The 23,065-nt window shown below is 36.2% G+C and overlaps 1 protein-coding gene across 50 annotated transcripts in view; it reads left to right on the plus strand.

The window, feature by feature from the left end:
* NEB (nebulin) overlaps positions 1–23,065 on the plus strand; it is a 210,313-nt gene that overhangs the window by 41,797 nt on the left and 145,451 nt on the right. For all 50 annotated transcript variants that reach the window (XM_087920214.1, XM_087920218.1, XM_087920215.1 and 47 more), the window contains exons 38-58: positions 1,898–1,996; positions 3,971–4,075; positions 5,064–5,171; positions 5,272–5,385; positions 6,043–6,240; positions 7,944–8,051; positions 10,047–10,145; positions 10,383–10,487; positions 10,581–10,688; positions 12,502–12,813; positions 12,990–13,196; positions 15,084–15,188; positions 15,736–15,843; positions 16,556–16,867; positions 18,516–18,722; positions 19,150–19,254; positions 19,549–19,656; positions 19,829–20,140; positions 21,266–21,472; positions 22,687–22,791; positions 22,930–23,037. In XM_087920214.1, the coding sequence (XP_087776340.1) occupies positions 1,898–1,996; positions 3,971–4,075; positions 5,064–5,171; positions 5,272–5,385; positions 6,043–6,240; positions 7,944–8,051; positions 10,047–10,145; positions 10,383–10,487; positions 10,581–10,688; positions 12,502–12,813; positions 12,990–13,196; positions 15,084–15,188; positions 15,736–15,843; positions 16,556–16,867; positions 18,516–18,722; positions 19,150–19,254; positions 19,549–19,656; positions 19,829–20,140; positions 21,266–21,472; positions 22,687–22,791; positions 22,930–23,037 (3,240 nt within the window). The remainder of the gene's footprint in view (positions 1–1,897; positions 1,997–3,970; positions 4,076–5,063; positions 5,172–5,271; positions 5,386–6,042; positions 6,241–7,943; positions 8,052–10,046; positions 10,146–10,382; positions 10,488–10,580; positions 10,689–12,501; positions 12,814–12,989; positions 13,197–15,083; positions 15,189–15,735; positions 15,844–16,555; positions 16,868–18,515; positions 18,723–19,149; positions 19,255–19,548; positions 19,657–19,828; positions 20,141–21,265; positions 21,473–22,686; positions 22,792–22,929; positions 23,038–23,065) is intronic.

Raw genomic sequence — 23,065 nt, forward strand, 5'->3', positions numbered from 1 at the left:
AGGAGACTATCCTCAGTATAATCATCCATTTCCTGCTGTTTCAATGGCTTGAATGAGCTCTGTGCTGCAGAGTGAGCACACTATCTCTTTCTCCTTTTCCCCATTTTTAAAAATCCTGGCTTGTAGTATTGTTACAATGTATCTAGAACAGATTGGTAGCCTCTCCAATACATGTGAGTTTGTAAAAATCAATCATGGGTTAAAAATCCAAGGTTAAAAAAACATATTTTGCTTTTGGAGAAACTCTTTACCGCAATAGCTGCCTGTCCACCATCTTGGCTTCTCCCCACATCTGCTGATTGTCTTTTACCTTAGTTTTTACTTGTGGTTATTGACTATTTTGGCATTTATTCATATTTCTATTTTCTATTTAAATTTTTGTTATTCATTGCAGATGTTTTATATCTGTGTTTTATGAATGTAAGCTACCACGAGCCCCTGTTGTTTGCAGCAGGAAACAAATACAACAGATATTGTCATGAAAACTGATACATGCATGTATGAATGTTCTTCGTGCAAAGTGTTTGAAGGGGATATTTCACAAACGGATGCCTTCTAGACATGGTTATGGTTACTAAACCCTGAAGCTCAACATTGCCTGAGAGATATCGGCTGTGAAAGCCTATACTAGTGTAGCAAAATAAATCATCTTTCTTGGGAGTCCCAAAGTTGTTTTTTCAAGAGGCAACTGGACTTTCTGTTTTTTCTTTGAAGGGAAAACAATCACTTCATATATACATGGCACAACATAGGAGAACAAACCCATGAGGACTAGATTCAGCAATCCATCTGCATTTAAAAGACAAAGGCCATTCTTTTGAAGACAGCAAAGTCCACATTTTGGACAGAGTGGACCGCTGGTTTGAAAGAAAGGTCACAGAGGCCATCTTTGTCAAAATTGAGCGGTCCTATCTCAATAGAGGGGGAGGGATATGACATCACCTATCTCCAATCTACAACACAGTTTTCTCAATAATTCTAAGAAGGTTCCACACACATTTGCACCACTGATGACACAGATAAACCTCCAGGCGGTCTTAACCACTTGCTAAAAGAATGCAAATGACCAGCTGTCTGCAAGGAGTATAAATCCTTCCATTCCCCACCATCCAGTCAGAGCTGTAGAAGCTTCTTGGATGAGAAGGGAAACATCTTCAAAGAAAAACCAGAAAGTCCAGTCGCCTCTTGAAAAAGCGCCTTTTGGATAACCATGAACTGGATGATTGAGAATCTCCATAAACACTTCCTTGGGAGTGTTAAGGTAGCCTTGACTTTTTCAAAGCTTCCTCATGTGCTTGAAAAGCTGTCCTGGTTGTTTGCACACATGTGCATGACACTACCACTTCATTTTACAGACAATTCCTTTGCAGGCAGACCTGCAGATCCTGAAGAAACAGATCTGGAAACATCTGTAGAGCCTTGCAAACAGTTGGTGCTTTAGTCCACAGGTGTCAAACTTGTGTGACGTATCACAACATTTTTTTCCCCCTTTGTGGAGCTGAGGTGGGCGTGGCCTGCGGGGGCCACCAGTTTAACATCCCTGTTTTAGATTTTTGAAGTGAGAGGATTTGTTTCCAATATGTTGCATAGATTTACTAGTAGTAGGCTTCATCCTCAGCAGTGCAAATATAGGTTATAGCACTGTACGTGTGTGTAACAAGTATGGGACAATATGGTTCTATTCACATCTTTAGTTAAAATAGCAATATATATAGAAGGCTTTAAGATTTCTAAACAGCAGTGGGTTTAGACATATTGTTGATGAATGAATGGACCATGTTAGTATGCTAGAATTTTTTAAAAAAATATTTTCTCATAGATACTGGAAAGTAGAACTGTATTTTGATACATACTAAAAAGTAAATGCAATTACCTTTTGTTTCCTCATTTTGTCTAGCATGCATACAAGAAACATCCTGATCAGATCAAGTTTACCCCTGTGACAGACTCACTGGTTATGGTACAAGCACAAATTAATTCCAAGCAGCTGAGTGATGTAAGTAACCTAGCAACTCTAACAAGGTCCCATCTGGCCTTATTTTGTAGATGCTTTCTCTTCTAGTTTCTATTCATGAAGTTGTAGCTTTATTACCTAACGGTTGAAAATGTTCCAGTTTATGATTTTCAAAACATACCATGCGATGAACACAACATTTTGAAGAATGTCAGAATGCCTCATTATTCTCTAGACCAAGAGTGGGCAATTAATTTTCCCACATGAGAAATGGGGACTCTTGTGAAGTGCCGAAACAATAAGGCCATGAAGATGTGTAGACATGCACACACAAACATACATAAATGTAAAAAAAAAAAAAAAACAGCAGTCACCTTCAAAATAAAAACAATTCTTATAGGCTTGGAAGGGAGAGCCAAAGGGTGGGATATGACTGAGGAGCCATAAAATGCCCCGGTCTGTTCTAGACAAGGGGTCTCCAACCTTGGCAACTCTAAGATTTGTGGACTTCAACTTCAGCCAGAGGAACTCTAGGAGTTGAAGTCCACAAGTCTTAAAGTTGCCAAGGTTAGAGACCCCTAGTCTAGACCATACCAATCCAGCCATCCTGAGGGTAATCCAAAAGCTCAATGTAAATTTTATGGAAATGTGAGGCTGGATTATGCTGGGAACATCACAGATTACTTCTTGTTCCAGAAGATTCATTTCTGGAATTTTTTTGGATCATCTCTGGAACAACCAGATCCGTAGTAGTAAAAAAATAATAATGGAATAGTTCAGTATTCCTTGGAATGTTTTGTTTTCAGACTTGTATATTTTTGTACATATTTAATACCAGAGTCAATGAAACAAGTAGCAATATAACTAGGAAAACAAGGGCTGAGCTTGTAATCAATCCGCAGGGATGTATAGGTTGTTAGTGTTGCTTTAACGCAAGAGATCTATTTTTGACATTGTTTTGTGGTAATGCTTCCTATTTTTAATTTTCAAAAGATGTATGTTATGAAAGCAGATGGGGATCTGTTATTGTTATGTTCATGAAAACCAAAGTCCAGTCATATCTTTATGTTGGCTGACATTGACACAGCCTTTCCTGAATTAACTGAACAGCGTAAACATACTTATTTACTTGATTTATACCGTGCCTTTCTATTATGATGGTTATTAAACTATAGTGGTATCCTGGTGCTTAACTGCTTTGAAACTCATCAAATTTGGTACTCAATGCATTTTGACATGGAAATTTTGTCTCGGTACTAATCATTTAACAGATGATCAGAGTTGAAAGGGACCTTGTAGGACATCTAGTCCAATCCCTGCCCCAGCAGGAGACCCTACACCAGTGGTTCCCAAACTGTTTCAGTCTACTGCCCCCTTGGTGCTACAAACTTATCCTTAGTGCCCCCACCCAGGAGTGGGATTCAAATTTCTGTGGGCGTGGCCTAATTTGAGGGTGTGGCTTGCTGTTCATGTGACCGGCTGGCCGTGGCTTGCTGGTCACATGACAGGTAGATGTGGTTTGGTGGTCATGTGACTGGGTGGGCATGGCCAGCTGATTGGCACACCAAATACAAGTGGTCCTCACTTAATGGCCGGTTGCTTAGCAAGTGTTCTAATATATGACTGGCCTCCCCAGAGCTACTTGACCTGTTTTTGGAGTTTTGACAGCCATGCACACAAATACACACACACTCCCTTCTAACCCTGCTGGAGCAGGTCATTGGACTAGATTTTTGTTTGCTACTCAATGCACAAGCTAGAATTTGTTGGTATTAGCTGCCTTGTGACTCACTACATCATTCCGTGTGGAAAAAATTTGTTTGGTACTTATCATGCCTCCCAGAAACAATTAAGGATGAGTACTGAGATACCACTGTAAAAAACTTTTATTTTAAATGGTTTGTATTTCCCTCTTATTTTGCACAGGCATTAACAACCTATGCTAGCATGCTTAGCATGCTTGGAGCATCCTCCAAATGATAACTTTTTAAATGTGATTTTCATTTTATATTTCAGTTGAACTACAAAGCCAAACACGAAGCTGAGAAAAACAGATGTTCTATCCCTCCAGATGCTCCCTTATTCCTCCAATCCAAAGTCAATGCCTACAACATCAGTGATGTAAGAATCTTACAAATGATACTTTCCCAGCTAAATAAAACCAAGCTCCTGAGGAGAATCATAATGCTATTCATGACAGTGAGGATAATAAGGCATAAAACAGGATATATTTGATTGTCAGGTAACACCTGCCAGGAAGATTAGTTTGGAGGCAGAGAACTTAGATCACCACTTAGATTTTCTTCATAATCAGTTGTCATCACCTCTAGTTAGTTTGGTGAGTGGCTTCAGCTTTGCGGAAAGGCCAATGATGAAGTAAGAAATTAGATACTAAAGCGGAAGAATGATGAACAGATGGCAATGAAGAAGAGATAAAAGAAAAGGATCAAAATAGATATTTAGGATAGCCTATAGGTGCTGGCAAGAAGAAACATGCTAGGGAAAGAGGCTGTTGAGGTTCTAGGAGGCTATGAAGACCAAGAAAGCACAGCAAATGTTAGTGTGTATGTGTGTGCTCTTATGTGAGAGTTGACTGACAGACACTCACCTGAAAAACCTCATTTAATAAATGTTTAATTATTTACTATGGATAAAAAAACCCATTTGTTCTACAGACTGCTTTCCAGCTTTGAAAAAAGATTCTTTAGGGTACATGGAGTCCAATGAAGAGCTTCATTCTAGACTGATGTTCTGAAATTAGAATTTACATTGTTTGGATCGTATCTTTGACAGCCCTTGCAATATAAAGTAATGTTAATCTCATAAAGGGACTACTTTATACAAATTCTACATATTTGTTGAGTGGATGTTAAAGAGCTTGAAATCTTGTAGATCAAAAGATTAGTAAAAAGAATATTCTATTCTGTTATTTTACTCATTATTCTACTCTGTTATTCTGTTAGTCTACCCATAATAACATGCACATTGAAATAGTTATTCAGTTATAGGGTTATCCACTCCCTAAGATAAATATAGGGATTATATAGAATACATTTTGGATGTTATGCCATGACTTGTTCATGTATTTTTCTCTTTTCCCTTGGGTTAGAATTGGTATAAATATGACTGGGATCAATCAAAAGCAAATAAATTTGACATCAAGATGGATGCCATTCCAATTCTAGCTGCAAAAGCGAAGCAAAAAATTGCAAGTAATGTAAGTGTTACACAGAAAATAAAGTAGATCTTCGATTGTTTTACATTTGCAGCCAGGTTTTTAGAGTACCAAAGTATATTATTGTCTTGTGGCCATACAGGTTGAATACAAAAAGGGTTATGAAGAGAGCAAAGGCAAGTTAATTGGAGCTCTGAGTATTGAAGATGATCCCAAGTTGATACATTGCCAAAAAGTGGCCAAGCAACAGAGTGATGTAAGTACAGATAAACCAAATAATATGTGGTTTGTTGATGATATGCTGCATTCTCTGAAAAATGTTGATTTATCTAGATATAAAAACTTTCTCAGAAGATATTTCTTTAGAGTGTCCCTTTAGGTGAAGTTTACATTCAGTGAATTCTTAAAAAAGAACCACTGATCTCTAATTTTTGAAAACACAATGAGCAAGTCCAGAGTGTTAAATCCTCTGATGGGAAATAATAACAATACACCCTTTGAGGAAAGTAGGTTATCATAATTGCCTAACAAAATGATCAGGAAATGCAAATGTTAATAAAAATAATACTTGGGTTATTAACCTGAATGCTTATGAAGTACAAAAAGTAAGTGAATCTTAGGTTATTAGTAGATGCACCACATTTTTAGCATAAGTTGGGCATATATTCAGAAATGCATGTAACTGTTGACAGTGGCTTATTTGAAAGTCAACATAACCCCAACCTAGCCTGTTTCTTGCTATGGCTGTAGTCATTTCAGAAGACCTTCTCATGTTGCAGAAAAAGGATTCTTTAAATAAGCTGTGCCTGCTTTTTGGATATTGTAGAGGGATTATTACCCACATTTTACAAAGATCTGGGCTTCTTTTTTTCCAACTCCAAATGGTAAATTACTTGTATTAATTGTATCATAGCTGCTCTATAAAAAAGATTATGAAGCATCAAAGACCAGATACACAGCACCACTGGATATGATTCCTGTTGTACAAGCAAAGAAAGCTCAGGCGATCATCAGTGATACAGACTACAGGCATCGGATCCATAATTACTCCTATCCTCCTGATAGTATTAATGTGGAGCTGGCCAGGAAGGCTAATACTATACTAAGTGATGTAAGTAGCAATGTTTGTTCAAACCTAGCATTGTTGAAGAATACTACCTACAGAAAAGAGGAATGGCAGTGTATTTCCATAGCAATAGCACTTAGACTTACATACCACTTCATAATGCTTTACAGCCCTCTCTAAGCAGTTTACAGAGTCAGCCTATTGCCCCCAACAATCTTACCGACCTTGGAAAGATAGAAGGCTGAATCAACCCTGAACCTGGTGAGATTCCAACTGCCAAATTGCAGGCAGCCAGCAGTCAACAGAAGTAGCCTGCAGTACTGCATCCTAACCACTGCGCCACTGTGGCTCTGGAATAAACCTTTTCCAGAGTTTGACTACTGGAGCAGGAAGAAACCCAATTGAGGATTCTCTATTTTGGCTTTCCCTAACTGCTGTCCTCCAGGTTTGTTGGGAATATAAGTCCCAGACAACTGTTGGACATGTCTACCCTTAAAATCTAAGTTGGCCATCAGCTGTCTTGAAATTATGCTTACCTGTAATTATCCATACAGCATCAGTTAGAGAAGAATGATTTAAAATATTAAAATATTGACTGGTGGGTATTTGTGAAAAAGAGAATAGATTTAAAGACTGAAAAGAAATTCTGCACCTGAAAGGTATAATAGGTAGCTGCTACCTAGGACTGTACAGGAAAAAGATTAAATTCAAGGATTTGATTCAAATGCTGTTCAGTGAAATGTCCAAATCAAATTGACTTTTTAAATCAGTTTGATTATTCAGGTTGAATCGCTTAGTCAAATAAAGTATATTTGAATCAGTTCAATGATTATGAATGTTCCATGCCTGCATTGAAGCTATTTTTCTGAAGAAGTTCAGAAACTCAGGTCAGTTAGATCGCATGTTTGAGTCAAGTTAATAAACAGATTTTGAGTTCTGAACCCAATAATTGATTTGAATTAGATTGGGGGTGTTCCATACATCCCTACTTTCAATGTTTCCATCTTTAAAAACTTGTGTTCAGTATAATTTTCAATAAATGTTTCTTGGGATATAAAATAGAATTGAAGGTTTAAATCTGTAAAACATTTTGTAGCTTGTCTGTTTAACAGAGATAATATCTATTCGCAATATCCTATTGTTTGTAAAGGATGATCTGGAATTCAGAGAGCTTTTAAAAATATTATACTATTCCTGCCCATGAAGTCCTAACTATTACATAGAGCCAAGTGTTGCTTTCAAACTGAGTTCAGCTTCTAGTGATTATACAGAAAAGTTCTTACCCCAGATATGTTTCTTTAAAAATGTCTTAGTATTGCCTACAGGCCTGGTTTTTCCAGATGGACCTTATAGAAAGCTGATTCTGCTTTCATTTAGGTAGTGCTACTGTTTAATGAAACATATCACACCAGTTTGGGAATAATTTAATCATTTTGGTTTTGGCAATTACATTATCATCCTAATTTTAATTCAAGAATTATAGTTTCTGTTGGCTACCTTTTAAAAGAATGTTCCGTCTACATCAGGGGTGTCAAACTCATGTTATCACGGTGGTGTCACGTGTCGTATTGTGACTCTCCCCCTCACTTTGCTAAACCAGGCGTGGGCATGGCCAGCACATGACACATCCGGCTCGTGGGCCGTGAGTTTGGCAGCCCTGATCTACATATAGGACAGCTCGAATAAACTGTCACATGAACCCAAAGGCAAAAATTTCCCATTTTTAAACTCATTATGGTCTTTTCCAGAATGAATATAAAGCTGATTACAACAGTTGGATGAAAGGATGTGGTTGGATACCTTATGGATCCCTGGATGCAGAAACAGCAAAAAGAACTTCAGGATACGTAAGCGAGGTAAGTAAAAAAAAGCCAGAGTTGTTTCAGGTTAGGTATGGTATTCATTTTTTTTTCTTTTAACAACTCTGAAATCCCTCTTGTATTGGGGTAGAGTCGGGGCGACTAAAGGAAGCGGAGTGTTTACTGGCCGGATTCTCTTCCTGATGCCTATGCAGAGTTCGCAGCAGATATTTTCTCTTTGTGCCCAAATAGAAAAACATCTGTTGCTACCTAGAATTGAACTCTTAACCTCCTGAGTGTGAGGAGGGAGTCTATGCCTTTAGGCCATTGCAGCGCTTACTGGGCTTCTCCATATTTAATTATAGCTAAATGGGAAAAAATCAGATACCCTAAAAGGAGCTATACACTGAATCCCCAGTCTAATCAATAACCCTCTCACTTATAACATGTTTTGCCCACTGTTTTTCAACCCAAACAGTTACCCAATACTTGCACATTTTTAAAGAAGACTCACATCAGTGCAATTCCAGCAGTTACACTCAACCAGAAGGCAGATTTGTAGACTTAAGACAATGTTCTGATACAACTAAAATTTAGAATATTGTAACCCATAACCTTCAGGTCATATCTGTTAGAAAAGTGGGTTTGTTGTATAATTTCAGTAACAAGATTATGGATTTCAAGAATATAAGCAAGTCATTTAGCATCAATGGCACCTCATACTGGATTGATAAATCCAAGGGAGGACCTTCCAACCAAGTATTTTTGTAGAAGACTTCCTGAGACCAACAAAGGATGACATGGTCCTCTTCTGACTCCTGGACCATCATAAATGCAACATGTCCTTGTATTTTTCTGCTTCAATTAAAAACTTCTCTTTTCTAATCAGAATTGACTTAATCCCTGTTTAAGAGCAGATGGTCTCCAGCAAGTCATGCTGATCTGGCAGCAACTCCAGGTTTGATTGGCTGCAGGATCTATCATTGTACCTTCCCTCCTACAGTTGCAAGCTTTAGCTGCTTGCCTTTTGGGTTCTCTGATGGTGGGCAGTTGTTGGTTTTTACAGTCACCTTGTATTGAAAAATGCAAAAAGGTCCATACAGTCCATAAAAGATTATTAATCCTTATTAATCATTCTTCAGTCACAGAGGGTCAGAGGAATGAAAGGACAACTGTTGGCTATTGGTTTTATTCCCATGGCATTCGAGTCATAGTGGTGTCATAAGGAAAAGATAAAAGAAATGAAAGGGTTTTGTGTTAAAGGAGATAATGGGAGGGCAGAGAAGTGGAACATGAAGGCATCTATGTGAGCAGACATCAGGAAACCAAGGGAAAAGCAGGAGACTAGTAAGAAGGGAATAGCTCCTCAAAGGAAAGCACAGGCACTAGTAGTGTGGTCTAGCAAGCCAGTGAGTCCTGCCTTCCTTACGCAGATGGGAAGGACAAGAAGTAGCGGAAAGACCAATCAGTTTGAAGTCTGGTTTGAGCACTAGTCCTATTCTGTTATCAACTCACTGCAGTCTGGACTGGAATTTCTGAAAAGGACAAGCAACTTAGATTGCTGCATGAAATTTGTTTTCTCTTTCTCCTCCTCTTTCCTTTTCTATAGTAATAGAAACAAATGGAAGTTTTATGTTCATGTAGTTGGTTAAATTATCCATGAATGCAAGTTTCTGTAGTTAGTTCTGCTTTGCTCCATCACTCTTAAGCCATAATGTGGTACAATATGATCTATGAAGTGGTTAATTGTGTCCCAGTAGATAGAAAAAATGACTACACTTCTTTTAGGAAAGCTTTATTTATTTGCTTGTTTCTAATTAATTAATTACAACACCCAAACACAATTCTTGGGGTAGAATAAGTGTTTTGCATAGAAAAAGTGTTAATATTTTAGATTCATGGAAGTCGTTCGGCCTTGATTACTTTTTAAAATCACTTGGACTTGGGAAAAAAATCTTGAAGATGTATTTTTAGTGAAGTGGTAGATAATGATTAGATGGAAGCAATGGAAAAATTCAGCAAATGAGACTGATTTGTTTTTTTCACAAACAGAAAAAATACCGCCAGCCTCCAGACACTATTAAATTTACACAAATTGAAGATCATCCTACTGTGGTTCAGGCTAAAATCAATCAAGCCCAGCGGAGTGATGTAAGTATGAGTAATGTTTATATGTTGGTTAACGTTTAGACTAACTGCATTATAAATTTGCTGCAGGTCATAGAATCTTTAAAAGACTAAGGGGCCTTGATCAAATGTAGCCTATACTTCTGAATTGAAACAAAATCTGTTATTTGGAATTATTTTTATAATTATAAAATTATAAATTATAATGTTCGTTTTTGGTTTTGAATGTCTCACTGATTTTCATACTTGATTCCTCTTCAGGTACTTTATAAAGCCAAAAATGAAGAATTAATTCACAATTATAACCTCCCGGCAGATGCGCCTCAATTTATCCAGGCAAAGGTTAATTCCTACAATATCAGTGATGTAAGTTTGCTTTGGGCAATTTTTAAAACGGAACTTTAACTGCACATGTAGGTGGTGAGCAATTCATGACTTAATAAATTCATTCTCTTTCAGACTTACTACAAACTGGGTTTGGAAGACCTGAAATCCAAGGGCTATGACTTGAGGAGTGATGCCATTCCCATTATAGCAGCTAAAGCTGCCAGAAAGGCTGCCAGTGATGTGAGTATACCCATCATAAAGAGTGGTTTTCTTAGGGGCAAAGGGAAATTCCACTACCGTAATTCACTTTTAGGACTTGGCACTAGTTCATCTGTCTAAGAAAAAGCCCATCCGTGCTCCATCACCTGCATTCTAGTGGACCGATTTCTGAATTAAACCAATCCCAGAAAACAGTGGTACTTTTCTGGAGTCACTCTGGGTAGTGAGATGGGGGCGCATACATTAAATAAGTAAAGAAATAAATAATTCAATAAACAAATAAGTAAATACATAAATAATAAATAAATAAATCTGTTTATAATGGATTTACTGATTTGTACAATTTGCCAGCCATCGTTTAAATACCTTGACATGTTAAGCAGTGGCTGAGCCTATATTATTTGGTAACAAGACTTTGACGACTCTTGAGTTAAGCATATCTTTTAACTTCTCAGTTTCATGGAACTTCAGAGTGCAGAACTTGAATGGCACTGTGCCTTGTCTTTTTTCAATTAGCTCACTGCATCATTTGCATCTTTGTTATGGGTAGCCTTTGCAGAGGGGAATGCCCTCCCATCTATGACTTGCCAGGCCCCAACACTGATTCATTTTCAGGAGCCTTTCCAACTTTTAACTTTTCATGAGTATCTTTCTGAGCTGGTGACTCTTCCAATACTGTATATTTATTATTTTCCATGAATCGTTTCAATTATTTCTTTTTTCTCCCCTCCATTTTATTCTGTTTTATAATTACAGTAAGCTGCTTCAGATATTTAACCAGTGGTGTTTAAATACTTTTGGTTAATAATGCATTAGTGCACTAGTTTGGTTTCTTATTTGGCTTTCCTTTTCTCAGATGGTAACATTTATGTTATCTTACTGTACCTTGTTTTTTGTCTTTTAATGACCCCGTAATCCCTTACATCGGGATGGAGTTGGGTAACAGAATGGAGCAGAGTGTTTACTGGCTGGATGCCCTTCCTGTCACCAATGCAGAGTTTGCAGCAGATAATTTCTCATTGTGCTCAGAGAGAGAAATATCTGCTGCTACCTAGGATCAAACTCACAGCCTCCTGATTGTGAGGCGAGAGCTCCACCTCTAGGCCACACCACCACTCATTTTACTGTACCTCGATCACAGTTGCAAATTCTGTAACAGTGCTAGAGAAAATCTGAGAATTGCGACTATAATCTCATAATCTTACCCTTGAATCAAGCCTTGCTATAGACAATGGGATATACATTTCAAATGAAAGGGAATAGGGTGGATGCTGGACTTCCATTTAATTCCCAGTGTATCAAGTGGGAACTATACTCAAATAATTTAACCATGATCAAATTTCCACATTGTCTTAAATATTAGATCCGTGATGGCAAACCTATGGCACACATGCCACAGCCATTTTTGCGGGCACGCGAGCCTTGGAAGTGATAAAAAGGGCCCATTTTTTGGCCTCCAAAGGCTGCAGAGGCCTCCCTCGAGCCCCCAGGAGGGTGAAAATGGCCTCCCTCAGGCTCCAGAGCCCCTTTGGAGGCTGAAAACAGACACTTCTGGTATTTCCAGTATTTCTACAGAATACTGCTTACCCAGAATTTAGCACAATTCTGCAAATGCCTGGGAATTTTCACCAGTACACCAAAAGCATACATTATATGCTGTTGCTTGTTGCAGTTCTTCTGGCACTACTAAATGCATGCATTCAATCTGGAAAGTAGACACTTTTCTGCTCATGTTGACCTTATTGTCTTTTTGTGTTCAATATTGCTTTTATGTAGTATCAGTTATAGGATGCTCACCGGGAAATAAATCTCTTTCTCAATCTTATTTTGACAGTTTGAATATAAGAAGGGCTACGAACAAGCCAAAGGCAAACTGATTGGCTTCCAGAGCATTCAAGATGACCCCAAATTAGTCCATTATATGAATGTGGCCAAGATGCAGTCAGAGCGGGACTACAGGAAAGCTTATGAGCAAAGCAAGACTAAGTACAACACTCCACTTGATATGGTGACTGTTGTAGCTGCTAAGAAAGCCCAGGAAATTGTCAGCAATACCAATTACAAGAATCCCCTGCACAATTATACGTTATTGCCAGATGATATTGGTGTGGAGCGAGCTAAAAACATGATGCAGATTCAGAGTGATGTAAGTTTGCTCAGATATTTGTGTTCAGATAAATGTAATTTGAAAATAAGTTTTTTCAGCTAACGAGTTCCTCCCTCCCTCCCTCCTTCCCTTTCTTTCTTTCTTTCTTTCTTTCTTTCTTTCTTTCTTTCTTTCTTTCTTTCTTTCTTTCTTTCTTTCTTTCTTCCTTTCTTCAGAATCTTTACAAGACAGATTTTAATAGCTGGATGAAAGGAATTGGGTGGATCCCAATTGGTTCCCTTGAAGCGGAGAAAGTTAGAAAAGCAGGAGAGGCTCTAAATGAGAAGAAGTACCGACAGCATCCAGACACTATTAAATTTACAAGTATTGTGGATTCTCCTGTCATGGTCCAGGCTAAGCAGAATGCACTTCAGCTCAGTGATGTGAGTAAGGCTTTGGAAAGATAGGTGAAATGCTAAGTCTTATGGAGTTGGAGAGTCTTCTAAATGCAATGAATGAATGAAATTAAAGAAATGGAATCTTGTATTTAATAATTATGCAAATGTGGCTAATTCTATTCTATTTATTTTCATCTTGCATGTCAGTATTTGCTTTATGAAGAGTACAAAAGAATGTCCTATTTAGGAAGGGTATGAGATTGTGTGTGGGGTTTTTTTTTTGGTGTCTTTATTGACTGGACTAGTCCCTGCAAATTTATTGGAAAAGTTTTCAAAAGGAGTTTATCACTACACCAAACTTTTTCTATCTTTGCTTCCCCCCCACCCCCCCAAATGCTATGGAGTTCACCATTGTCTGCTCACAATACTAAGGGACTTAGAAATTATCTGCTCCTTTACATTTCTCACTATGTCAGATTCCAAAATCTGTGCATTCTTCCCTTTGCATTATAAAGTACCAGCCAAGTTACTTAGATCACCAAAGGCTTATAATATCAAAATCTACTGGGAAAAAAAATAGACTAAAACAGAGTTCAGACAGGGGTGGGATTCTCCTGGTTCGGACCGATTCAGACGAATTCCTTCAGCCTGAACTGGTTCACTCCGGTGAGCATGTGGACCCGCCCACCCCTGATCTTTCCTGTGCTTTATGTCTTTTTATTAGAGCACAGCTGATTCGCGTGGCAGAGTGGTTTGCCATGCCTCAGCTGTTTTCTTCAGCTACAGTTGAAGGTAATTATTAACTTTTTAAAATGTGGAGCATGTGTGGGTGTTTGGTGCGCATGTGTACTCCAAGCCCACGCTCACTGAACCGGTTGTTATACCGGTTGAATCGCACACCTGAGTTCAGGGTATTGTTGATGGTACATTGTCCCCTGGACAATGGCACCTGTTTTCATGAGTTTTTGGAAAGTCCTGAAGATAAGGTTATGTCCCAGATATAGGTTGGATCATTAGTTGGACCTGTGAAGAGTTTGTTCAATTTGGGGCAGATAGGTGGGGTTTTTTTAAAACCTGGTTATGCTGTGTTAGTAGACTATGTATGTAAATGTTCTTAGCTAGCTAGCTCAGAGTCATGATGGTAAGATGGGCAGACACATAAATTGGATAAATGAATACAATTCTAAGGTATTTTGTTTTTAAACAAAATAGGCCAGGATGTAATACCTGAAAATGTATTGATTCTGCAGTCATTTGTATTGTCATTTTTTTAAAAAATCAGTATACATGTAACAGCTTTAACAACATAATTAGAAAGTAAGATAAATCTCAGAATTTTTCCACTAAATTCAATATTGCTGTGTCTAAATTTAATAGCTGAAGAACAGATTTGTGTTCTATTAATAGTATTTGAGATAATTCATTTTTAGTTATTGAATAAGCTTTAATAAACATATACTCAAGTGCTTGAGGCTGAGATTGTAGTTTCTAATAGTAATAGACAGCCATTTGTTTGAGACTGAAGGAAGTTAGGTGTTTCCTCTTTAAAAATTAAGTTTTTTTACATCTAGTTTTCCAGATATCTTTGTTCTGCTAATGAACCTAGAAGGATCTTGTGGGTTTTATAATGATCTGGAAGTGGTTGTTTGATTAATTATAATTATTATAATTATAATTGTTAATTGATTCAACTTAGCTACCTCGTAGCAACATTTTTCATAATGACAAATAAGTACACATGGAAATGTAGTAACTGATTCTAAGGATAATTCATATAATGCCTTCCTATGGACATTCTTTTCTCCCATGGAAGAAAGTATAACTTGTTTTCAGTGGCTGTTAAGCAGACAGTTTTACTCACTAAGGTAATATGTAAATTCAACTGTTAAGAAACACCAGGATATATTATTGTCTTGTCTCTTTGATTTTCAGATATTATACAAATCTTCTGGGGAAGAAATGAAGCATACTTACAATTTGCCTGCAGATGCCCCTCAATTTATCCAGGCCAAATATAATGCAGCTAATATCAGTGATGTAAGTGACTATTCAAAAGTTGTGCATAATTTATACTATGGCAAATTATGCAGAGTTTTATAATAAATATTATTCTGATAATTTGAAAATCAAATAGATAACATAATTTGGTATGTGATGATATCGTTGTTTATCACCTGATGCTGTTCATGATATAAGTAATTTTCTTTTTTCCTATTGGGAGAAGGGAAACAAGAAATGGAGGGATCAAACATTGATAGTCATATCAATAGAAGCTCTGCTAACATAGTTAGCCATAGTTTCAAACCAACAGATCAAGCATAATCCAGAAAAAGCTAACTTTTAGTCAAGATAAATGCATTGTAAGAAAGTCGAGATAAATGCATTGTACGGACTACTAGATTCTAAGTAATTCTAAATTAATCAACAGTAAAGACTTAAAATGACTTGTTAAAGTACAGTATAAGACAATATTATATGTGGATGTCAATGTTGTTGAAAAAGTAAGATTTGTACTTGTGGAAAATAATAAAAATTTATTGGGGAAAAAATGACTTGTTAAATCAGTAAGATGCTCTTTTTTCAGAATTATTATAAATATGGCTATCAGGACCTCATAGCCAAAGGACCCAATGTACTGGTTGATGCCATTCCAATTACTCATGCCAAGGCCTCAAGAAACATTGCTAGTGACGTAAGTAATCCTTACTAAGTTCTCTTTATATACTATCAAGATGATGAAAGTTGCTCTTAGCTTGCTGTGTAAATGATTAAATTATTTTCTCACACATTACCTTCTCAGTTTGAGACCATTATATCCTTAGGCTTAAAGATTTTTGTTGGCAAAATTTCTTGTCACTCTCATTCTATTGTTTCAGTGTTCTTCTTCACTACGGAGGACAGGTGTGAATCTATCATTGTTTCTTCTAGTGGAAATGATTGGCTGCTTGTTCAAGAGGGAAAAATTACTGGAAAAAATGGAAGCAAGCTATTGCGCAACATAGATAGAACTAAATATTATGCCATACATTTTATCCCATTTCCAATGATTGGGTCATCTATATGTATTCTTTTGCACAGATTATAATAGTAACTTTCAGAAATCCATTATTTTCAGTTTCTTAGTCCAGCCTATAGGACTACCAGTAATGCATGATTATAATCCAGGCATAATTATGCATGTACACAGGCATAATTTCACTTTTTCCTACTATAGGAGGGTTTTTTTTAAAAAAAGAATCCTGTCGTGTCCATCTCAATGATTCACCTAAAATTATTTTTCTTCATTACTAATAAAAAAATGAATTGCCAACTAGTCCAGACACTTTTCTTAGCTGCTTGTATACCAAGTCTCACAATCAAGGCCTAACTACTCTCTCTCTTTGTCTCTCTGACTGGAACTTTAGTTCAAATACAAAGAAGCTTATCAAAAGACTAAAGGCAAACAGGTTGGTTTCCGAAACTTGCAAGACGCTCCTCTGCTTGTCCATTCCATGAATGTGGCCAAGATGCAGTCTGAGCGTGAGTACAAGAAGGATTATGAGAAAAGCAAGACATGCTACCACACACCAGTGGAGATGGTCAGTATCCAAGCTGCCAAGCAGGCTCAGGATGTAGCCTCCAATGTCAACTACAAACATCTGATCCATCGCTATACCTACCTGCCTGATGCTATGAATGTGGAGCTGGCCAAGAATCGGATGCAAATCCAGAGTGATGTAAGTAGGGCAATATTTAAAAGGTCACAGTTGCCTAGTGACAACACAGCATAGTTTACCTAGCAAGCAATGATATCTCTTTTCAAGAATCATTTCTAAGAATAAATTATTTAAAAAAAAATATTTATTTTTTAATCACAGGGTCAGATTAATCATTCTTAAAGATGCTCAAATTGTTAAAATGGCCTTTTGAGCTATGAAAGAAGGAAGGGGAGGTGTGGAAAATGACAGTTCCTTGAATTCTTAATTATCTCTAATTCCCAGGGAAATATTGCTTAATTCGGCAAGGGAAATCCATCCGCACTGATGATGCACCCCAATTTTTCAGATAACTTCATCAGTGTGATAAATGGCTATATTTTTAAAAGCCACATTTAACAAAACAGTTGGGTTGGGACCCTCATTTAAAGAGGAAGGGGAGAGCAGTTGAGAATGTTAGAATCATTCATGTAAACTGCTTTTTGTTGGGAGTTAAAGCATGCTATGTCAGCAAATGATCAGTGAAGCAAGTTTACGAATTATAACAGAAACAAGATTTCTTTACAGTAAATTTACAAAAAGGCAAATGCTTGGTATCTAGCTAGTGATGTCCCTTCCATAGGAGAATCACATCACATGTACCCTTTGTGTGTGTGTGTGTGTGTGTGTGTGTGTGCGCACGGGCATGCATGCACCTGGAAAGATGAAAGTGACATCAGATTAGCAAATAGATTAGCATTTCTTAACTCTGTTAATTCTTTAATCTGTTAATCCTTAACTCTCTTTATGGTCATCAGGTCATGGAGAGACTGAAGAGTTAAATCTACATCTCCAACACTTCTCATGTAGCCAAGCTTCAAACAAAATAAATTAGTACCATTCTGTATTTGAGATCTCACTTCCAGTGTCAGCTTTATACTCTTCTTTGCTTCACTTGCCACTTTCCCCCGTAACTTTTGGTATATGAGCACCAAGTTGCACTTGATACACAAATTAATTGATACCTTTTCTGTCAATGTAACAATTTTCACAGGAAAGCACACTTGAAAACAGTTTTGGAGTTTGAGTTGGAAATTCATATATAAAAATAAGTTGTTGCCTTGAGCATTGTCAAAGAAATGATTGCATGAATTTTACTTTTGTTCTCCTTTCTCTTTCAAAAGGGGTGCTCTGTTCCTGTCTGATTGTGATGGATTTTGCTTGAATGTATATACCCAATTCCATTTCAGTATTTTAGTGCTCAATAGATTTGCCTTCCAAGCTCGCAGATAAATGGAATGCTAAATTGGATGCTAATGTTGGCTGGAAAACTATACTTTTTCCTAAGAGCTTTTGTCTCAGTCTAAAATAAATAAATATTGTTTTATGATTATGTACATAGCTAAAATTTATATAGAGTGACAAAAACAAAAGAAGTCCACCTTGGAAGAAAGTTATGGAAATACTATTATCAGATAGCCAGAAAGTGAAGGATTTTGTCTCTCACTTTGCCTAACTTTGCAGACTTTATTTTATAATAAGGACATCCAAACATTTAACTTAGACAATATAAATGCATCCCATTGGAGTGCCAATGTTTATCTTGGGAACTACTGTATGTACTTCTTGATCCTTTGAAAGGCTTTCCCCATGCTTCCAGAGCTTTGAGTCTCCTTTTGGTTTTCCTCAGATTGCTTACAAAGATGACTACAACAACTGGTTGAAAGGTGTGGGATGGAGTCCCTTGGGCTCCCTAGATATGGAAAAAGTTAGAAAAGCTGGCGATGCAATATGTGAATCTAAATATCGCCAGCACCCAGACCAATTCAAGTTTTCAAGTTTGATGGATGCTATGCCAATGGTTTTGGCTCATCACAATACCAAACAGCTGAGTGATGTAAGTTCAACCCCAAAGGGCATCATTTCCTTCTTTTAAGTTATTGTCTTAAAAGTGCTATGGAATTCTAAAATATTTATAAGCGGTCTTGGGCTGGTTCAAAGTTTTGGCTTTATCTAAGAAATTCCTGCAGAGGCTCTTTCATATAACTTTTGAGTTTTGCAAATCCCCAGCTATACGGGCCTAAATTGGATTTGTTTTCCTATGTACTCTGGGTACAAATTTCCATTCTAAAGGAGGCTTTTCAATTCTTTAAAATATGATGGGATTATGGTTTCCAGAATTTCCAGACTGTATTGCATTTGACTGTAGTGATTATGAATTTTAGGAGTAAAAGTCCAAATATACCTGGAAGATACTAGTTTGAGCAACATAATTTTAAATTAAAACTTGTACCTGCTGCATAAATTGTTTTTTTTTCTTTCAGATAAACTATAAGATAGAAGGTGAGAAAGTGAAGCACAAGTATCATTTGGATCCAGATGTACCTGCATTTATTCAAGCAAAAGTCAATGCCTACAATATAAGTGATGTAAGTACTTGACAGTTTCTTTGATGTCTAAATGAATTCATAAACTGATGTAAGACCTTCATCTATAGAAAACCAAAAATAGTGATTCATTTTATTCTTGGATTTTGCATTTCATTTTTTAAGCCACATGTAAAAAAAGAGGGTTTTGTTCATTAGAATGGGTATAAATTATCTTCATTCTAATTGTAGCTCTCACTTAAAAAAAACCTTTCATGTTAATATAAGAATATTCATGGACCTTCACTGCTAGAACTTAACTAGAGGCTTTAAGAAAAATGATTTCTTCTCTTTAAGAATTTCTACAAAGCAGGCTGGAAGAGGCGGCTTGCTGAAGGCTATGACATGAAAGCAGATGCTATTCCTATTGTTGCCGCAAAAGCTTCACGCCACATTGCCAGTGATGTAAGTTAGTCCTAATAAAATCTTTTAAGACACTTTCAAAAATTTTAAACAGCAGGGTTTGGAGATAGAGTAGGGTAGAAATAAATACCCAGCATTGAGATACTCTCTATCACAGAGAGTGATACCACTCGTTTTGCAATGGCTTAAACGTCTTCATTTTGATTTTCCCTAGTACAAATACAAGGAATCCTATGAGAAAGAAAAAGGAAAGCAAATTGGCTTCCTTAGCCTGCAAGATGATCCTAAATTGGTTCATTATATGAATGTGGCAAAACTACAATCAGAACGTGAATACAAGAAAGGCTACGAAAGCGGCAAAACTAAATATAATTTACCTCTAGACATGTTCAGTGTAGTGGCCGCTAAGAAAGCCCAAGAAGTTGTGACTGACACAAACTACAAACAACCTCTGCACCATTACACTCTTCTTCCTGATGCCATGAGTATGGAATTGTCAAGAAACAGGATGCAGATTCAGAGTGATGTATGTAATTATTAACACTATTGTGCCTATGATTAAATAATAACTTGGAGAAAGCCAGGACAGCTTTTTTAAAAATACAATTAATATATAAAAATATAGATAAATGTACAGATAGTTAAGATTTATGCAGAAGTATGTATGCCATCATGGAAGCATTGCAATGAATGGAAATGATGTTGTATATGAGAAAAATTGTTTAATAAAAATTAATAAAAAATAAAATAAAAGGGATATACAAATAACAGACCAACATAGTGATCTGGATAATTTTCCTGTATTAGATTTACAAAAATACTTTTTAAAGTTTTAAAGAATTTTGTGAGACAGAAAAAATGAAAAGAAACCAAGTCCAACAACATTGTTTGAAGATCAAGATTGTTAGCAGTAAACAGAAGGAATATAAAGAATATTTATTTAATTAAGGTTAAAATAGACATGTTATTACCTAAGGTTTCCCTTACTGGACTTTTGCTAACATTAGGACTGAAGTGATGAGCCTTTAAGGATTTGTTTATATAAGATATGAGAAGAGATAATTTGTTGTATTTTAGAGATGATGTTGTTAAAATTGTTTGTACTTCTAATGAATGGGGAAGACACTTCTTTATATATTTCCTTTTTCTTCCTATGTTTTTGTTTCTTCCTTTCCCTTTTAATTTTTATTCTTTTAGTTTGCATTAGTTTTTACTGTTATAATCTTTAATAAAATTACTATTAAAAAGAAAAAATACAATTAGTACAATTTAAATAAGATTGCTGACATAAGATTGCTTTTATTTCCAGATATGTTCCAGTCTATTAACTGGAAGTGTAAAGTTTTTCATATGACCACAATTAATTGTGGTATGAACCGGGTTTTAATAAATCACAGAGACATTTAGTACTGGAAGAATGTGAAATACATCACATTCTTATTGGAAGAACATAGACTTAGATACTTACATAGACTTGTTCTCCTTTAACTGGAGAGAAGGTTTTCAGTCAAAAGCTACCATTTCAGTGTGCATTTTGATGGAATAAAGCATTAGGCCATGCTACAATTACGATTATTTTGGAATATTATGAATATTTTTGATTCATATCAAGTTATTTCTTCTCCTTGCTTGCCCCTCCCCCCCCCCTCAGAATCTTTACAAAACCGACTTTAATAGCTGGCTGAAGGGAGTAGGCTGGGTGCCAATTCAATCTCTGGAAGTGGAAAATGCAAAGAATGCCACTCATATTCTCAGTGAAAATAAATATCGTCAGCATCCAGACAAACTGAAGTATACCATTGACATGGATGCTATGGAACAGGTGTTGGCTAAACAAAATGCCCATAACATGGATAAGGTAAGGAAAAACAAAATGGTCCTAGGAACATTTTTTCAGGGACAAATTTAATTTAGAGACTATAGTCAAATGACCCAGTAAAGATGTGCTTCATTCTTAGTAAAAAGCATTTATTAGAAGTTCTACTGCTTCAATGGCTCATTAGTTGTAGTTATGGCTTATTGAATGACTAATTAGCCAATAATAAAAGAAAGTAGTTCTTCACACAGTGCATATTCATAAATTTGCTATCATAAGGTGTCTTAATGAGATCTGTCTCTGGTAAATTGTTCAAGATGACCAAATATCAAATTAATGTAGAAGTTACCTGCATGGAGAATGATTATGGCCTTTGTAATTTGCATTTTAATTTTCTTAAAAGTTTTGGATGATGGTAAACTGGATTGAAAGGAGTTTTGATCCAAATCAGGGATCAATAAGCTATGTGCACAAAACAAGAATCAATATGGCTTTTTAAGAACCATGGCAAAAAATCCAGATGGAACACAAACCAACCTGCTTGAAAAAAAGAGCCTGCATAATCCATTAATTACACTGAGAAATTTCTCTATAAATAGGGCTATATCTTGATTAACTCTAGTGGCCAAAATTGTTTTGGATATGGCTTCTTTCTAATATTACTTGTTCTTATGTCCTGGGTTTTCTTTTAAGCTGAGACCTGCCTCTAGAAGCTTGGCAATGAATAAATAGAATAAAAGGTCAATTGAAAGGGGGAAAATGTCTTCTTAATTCTTATCATATTAATTGTACAAAAATTGGATCCTCAATACTGTAGGTAAATTACTAAAATAGATATATTAAAATAACCATACAGGAGAAAATGACATGACTGTTTGTTGTAGTAAGTGGTAATACTGTATATACTATAGCAATAGTGTCCATTTTACATTTATTTAGAAATTCAACAAACAGTTAGGGTTGAGTTATAAAAAAAATCTAATTTTATATACTGTTATTTTGAGTTTGTACAGCTTCTTTGTGAAATCAAGAAATTAACAATTAAATTAATATTTAGTTTGTTTTTTTTAAAAAAAAGAAAATATTGTATATTTCTAGTTTAGGAAGCAAAAGCAATAATAAAAGGTTTATCATTACAGATTTAGTTTTATTTTGCCTAGTGAGAGGGAGTGTCTTAGTGGCACAAAATGTGCAAGCAAATAACTTGGCAACATGCAACAATGTGATTTCTTTACAACTTTTTATTTTAACTGCAGAGGCGGTATGTAGAAAAATGGAACAAAGACAAGACTGATATTCACGTAATGCCTGATACACCAGAAATACTTCTGTCCAGAGCCAACCAAATCACCATGAGTGATGTAAGCTAAGTATAGGATTGGACTTACGTATCAGTACATTAATATGGGTCATATTAAAGTATATAACCATCATTCTATTTTTTCCTTGAAAAAAATAGTTCTAAACATCTGCCTGTGTTTCCTTCTGTTGTGGAACAGAAAATATATAGGTCTGGCTGGGAAGAGGAGAAGAAGAAAGGCTATGATCTACGACCAGATGCTCTGTCCATAAAAGCAGCTAAAACTTCCAGGGATATTGCAAGTGATGTAAGTTTAATTTTTATATTGCCTTATT

Source organism: Pseudonaja textilis, chromosome 1, assembly GCF_049901715.1.
Source record: "Pseudonaja textilis isolate UNSWEBS1 chromosome 1, rPseTex1.2, whole genome shotgun sequence".
In the NCBI taxonomy this organism is placed as follows: domain Eukaryota; kingdom Metazoa; phylum Chordata; class Lepidosauria; order Squamata; family Elapidae; genus Pseudonaja; species Pseudonaja textilis.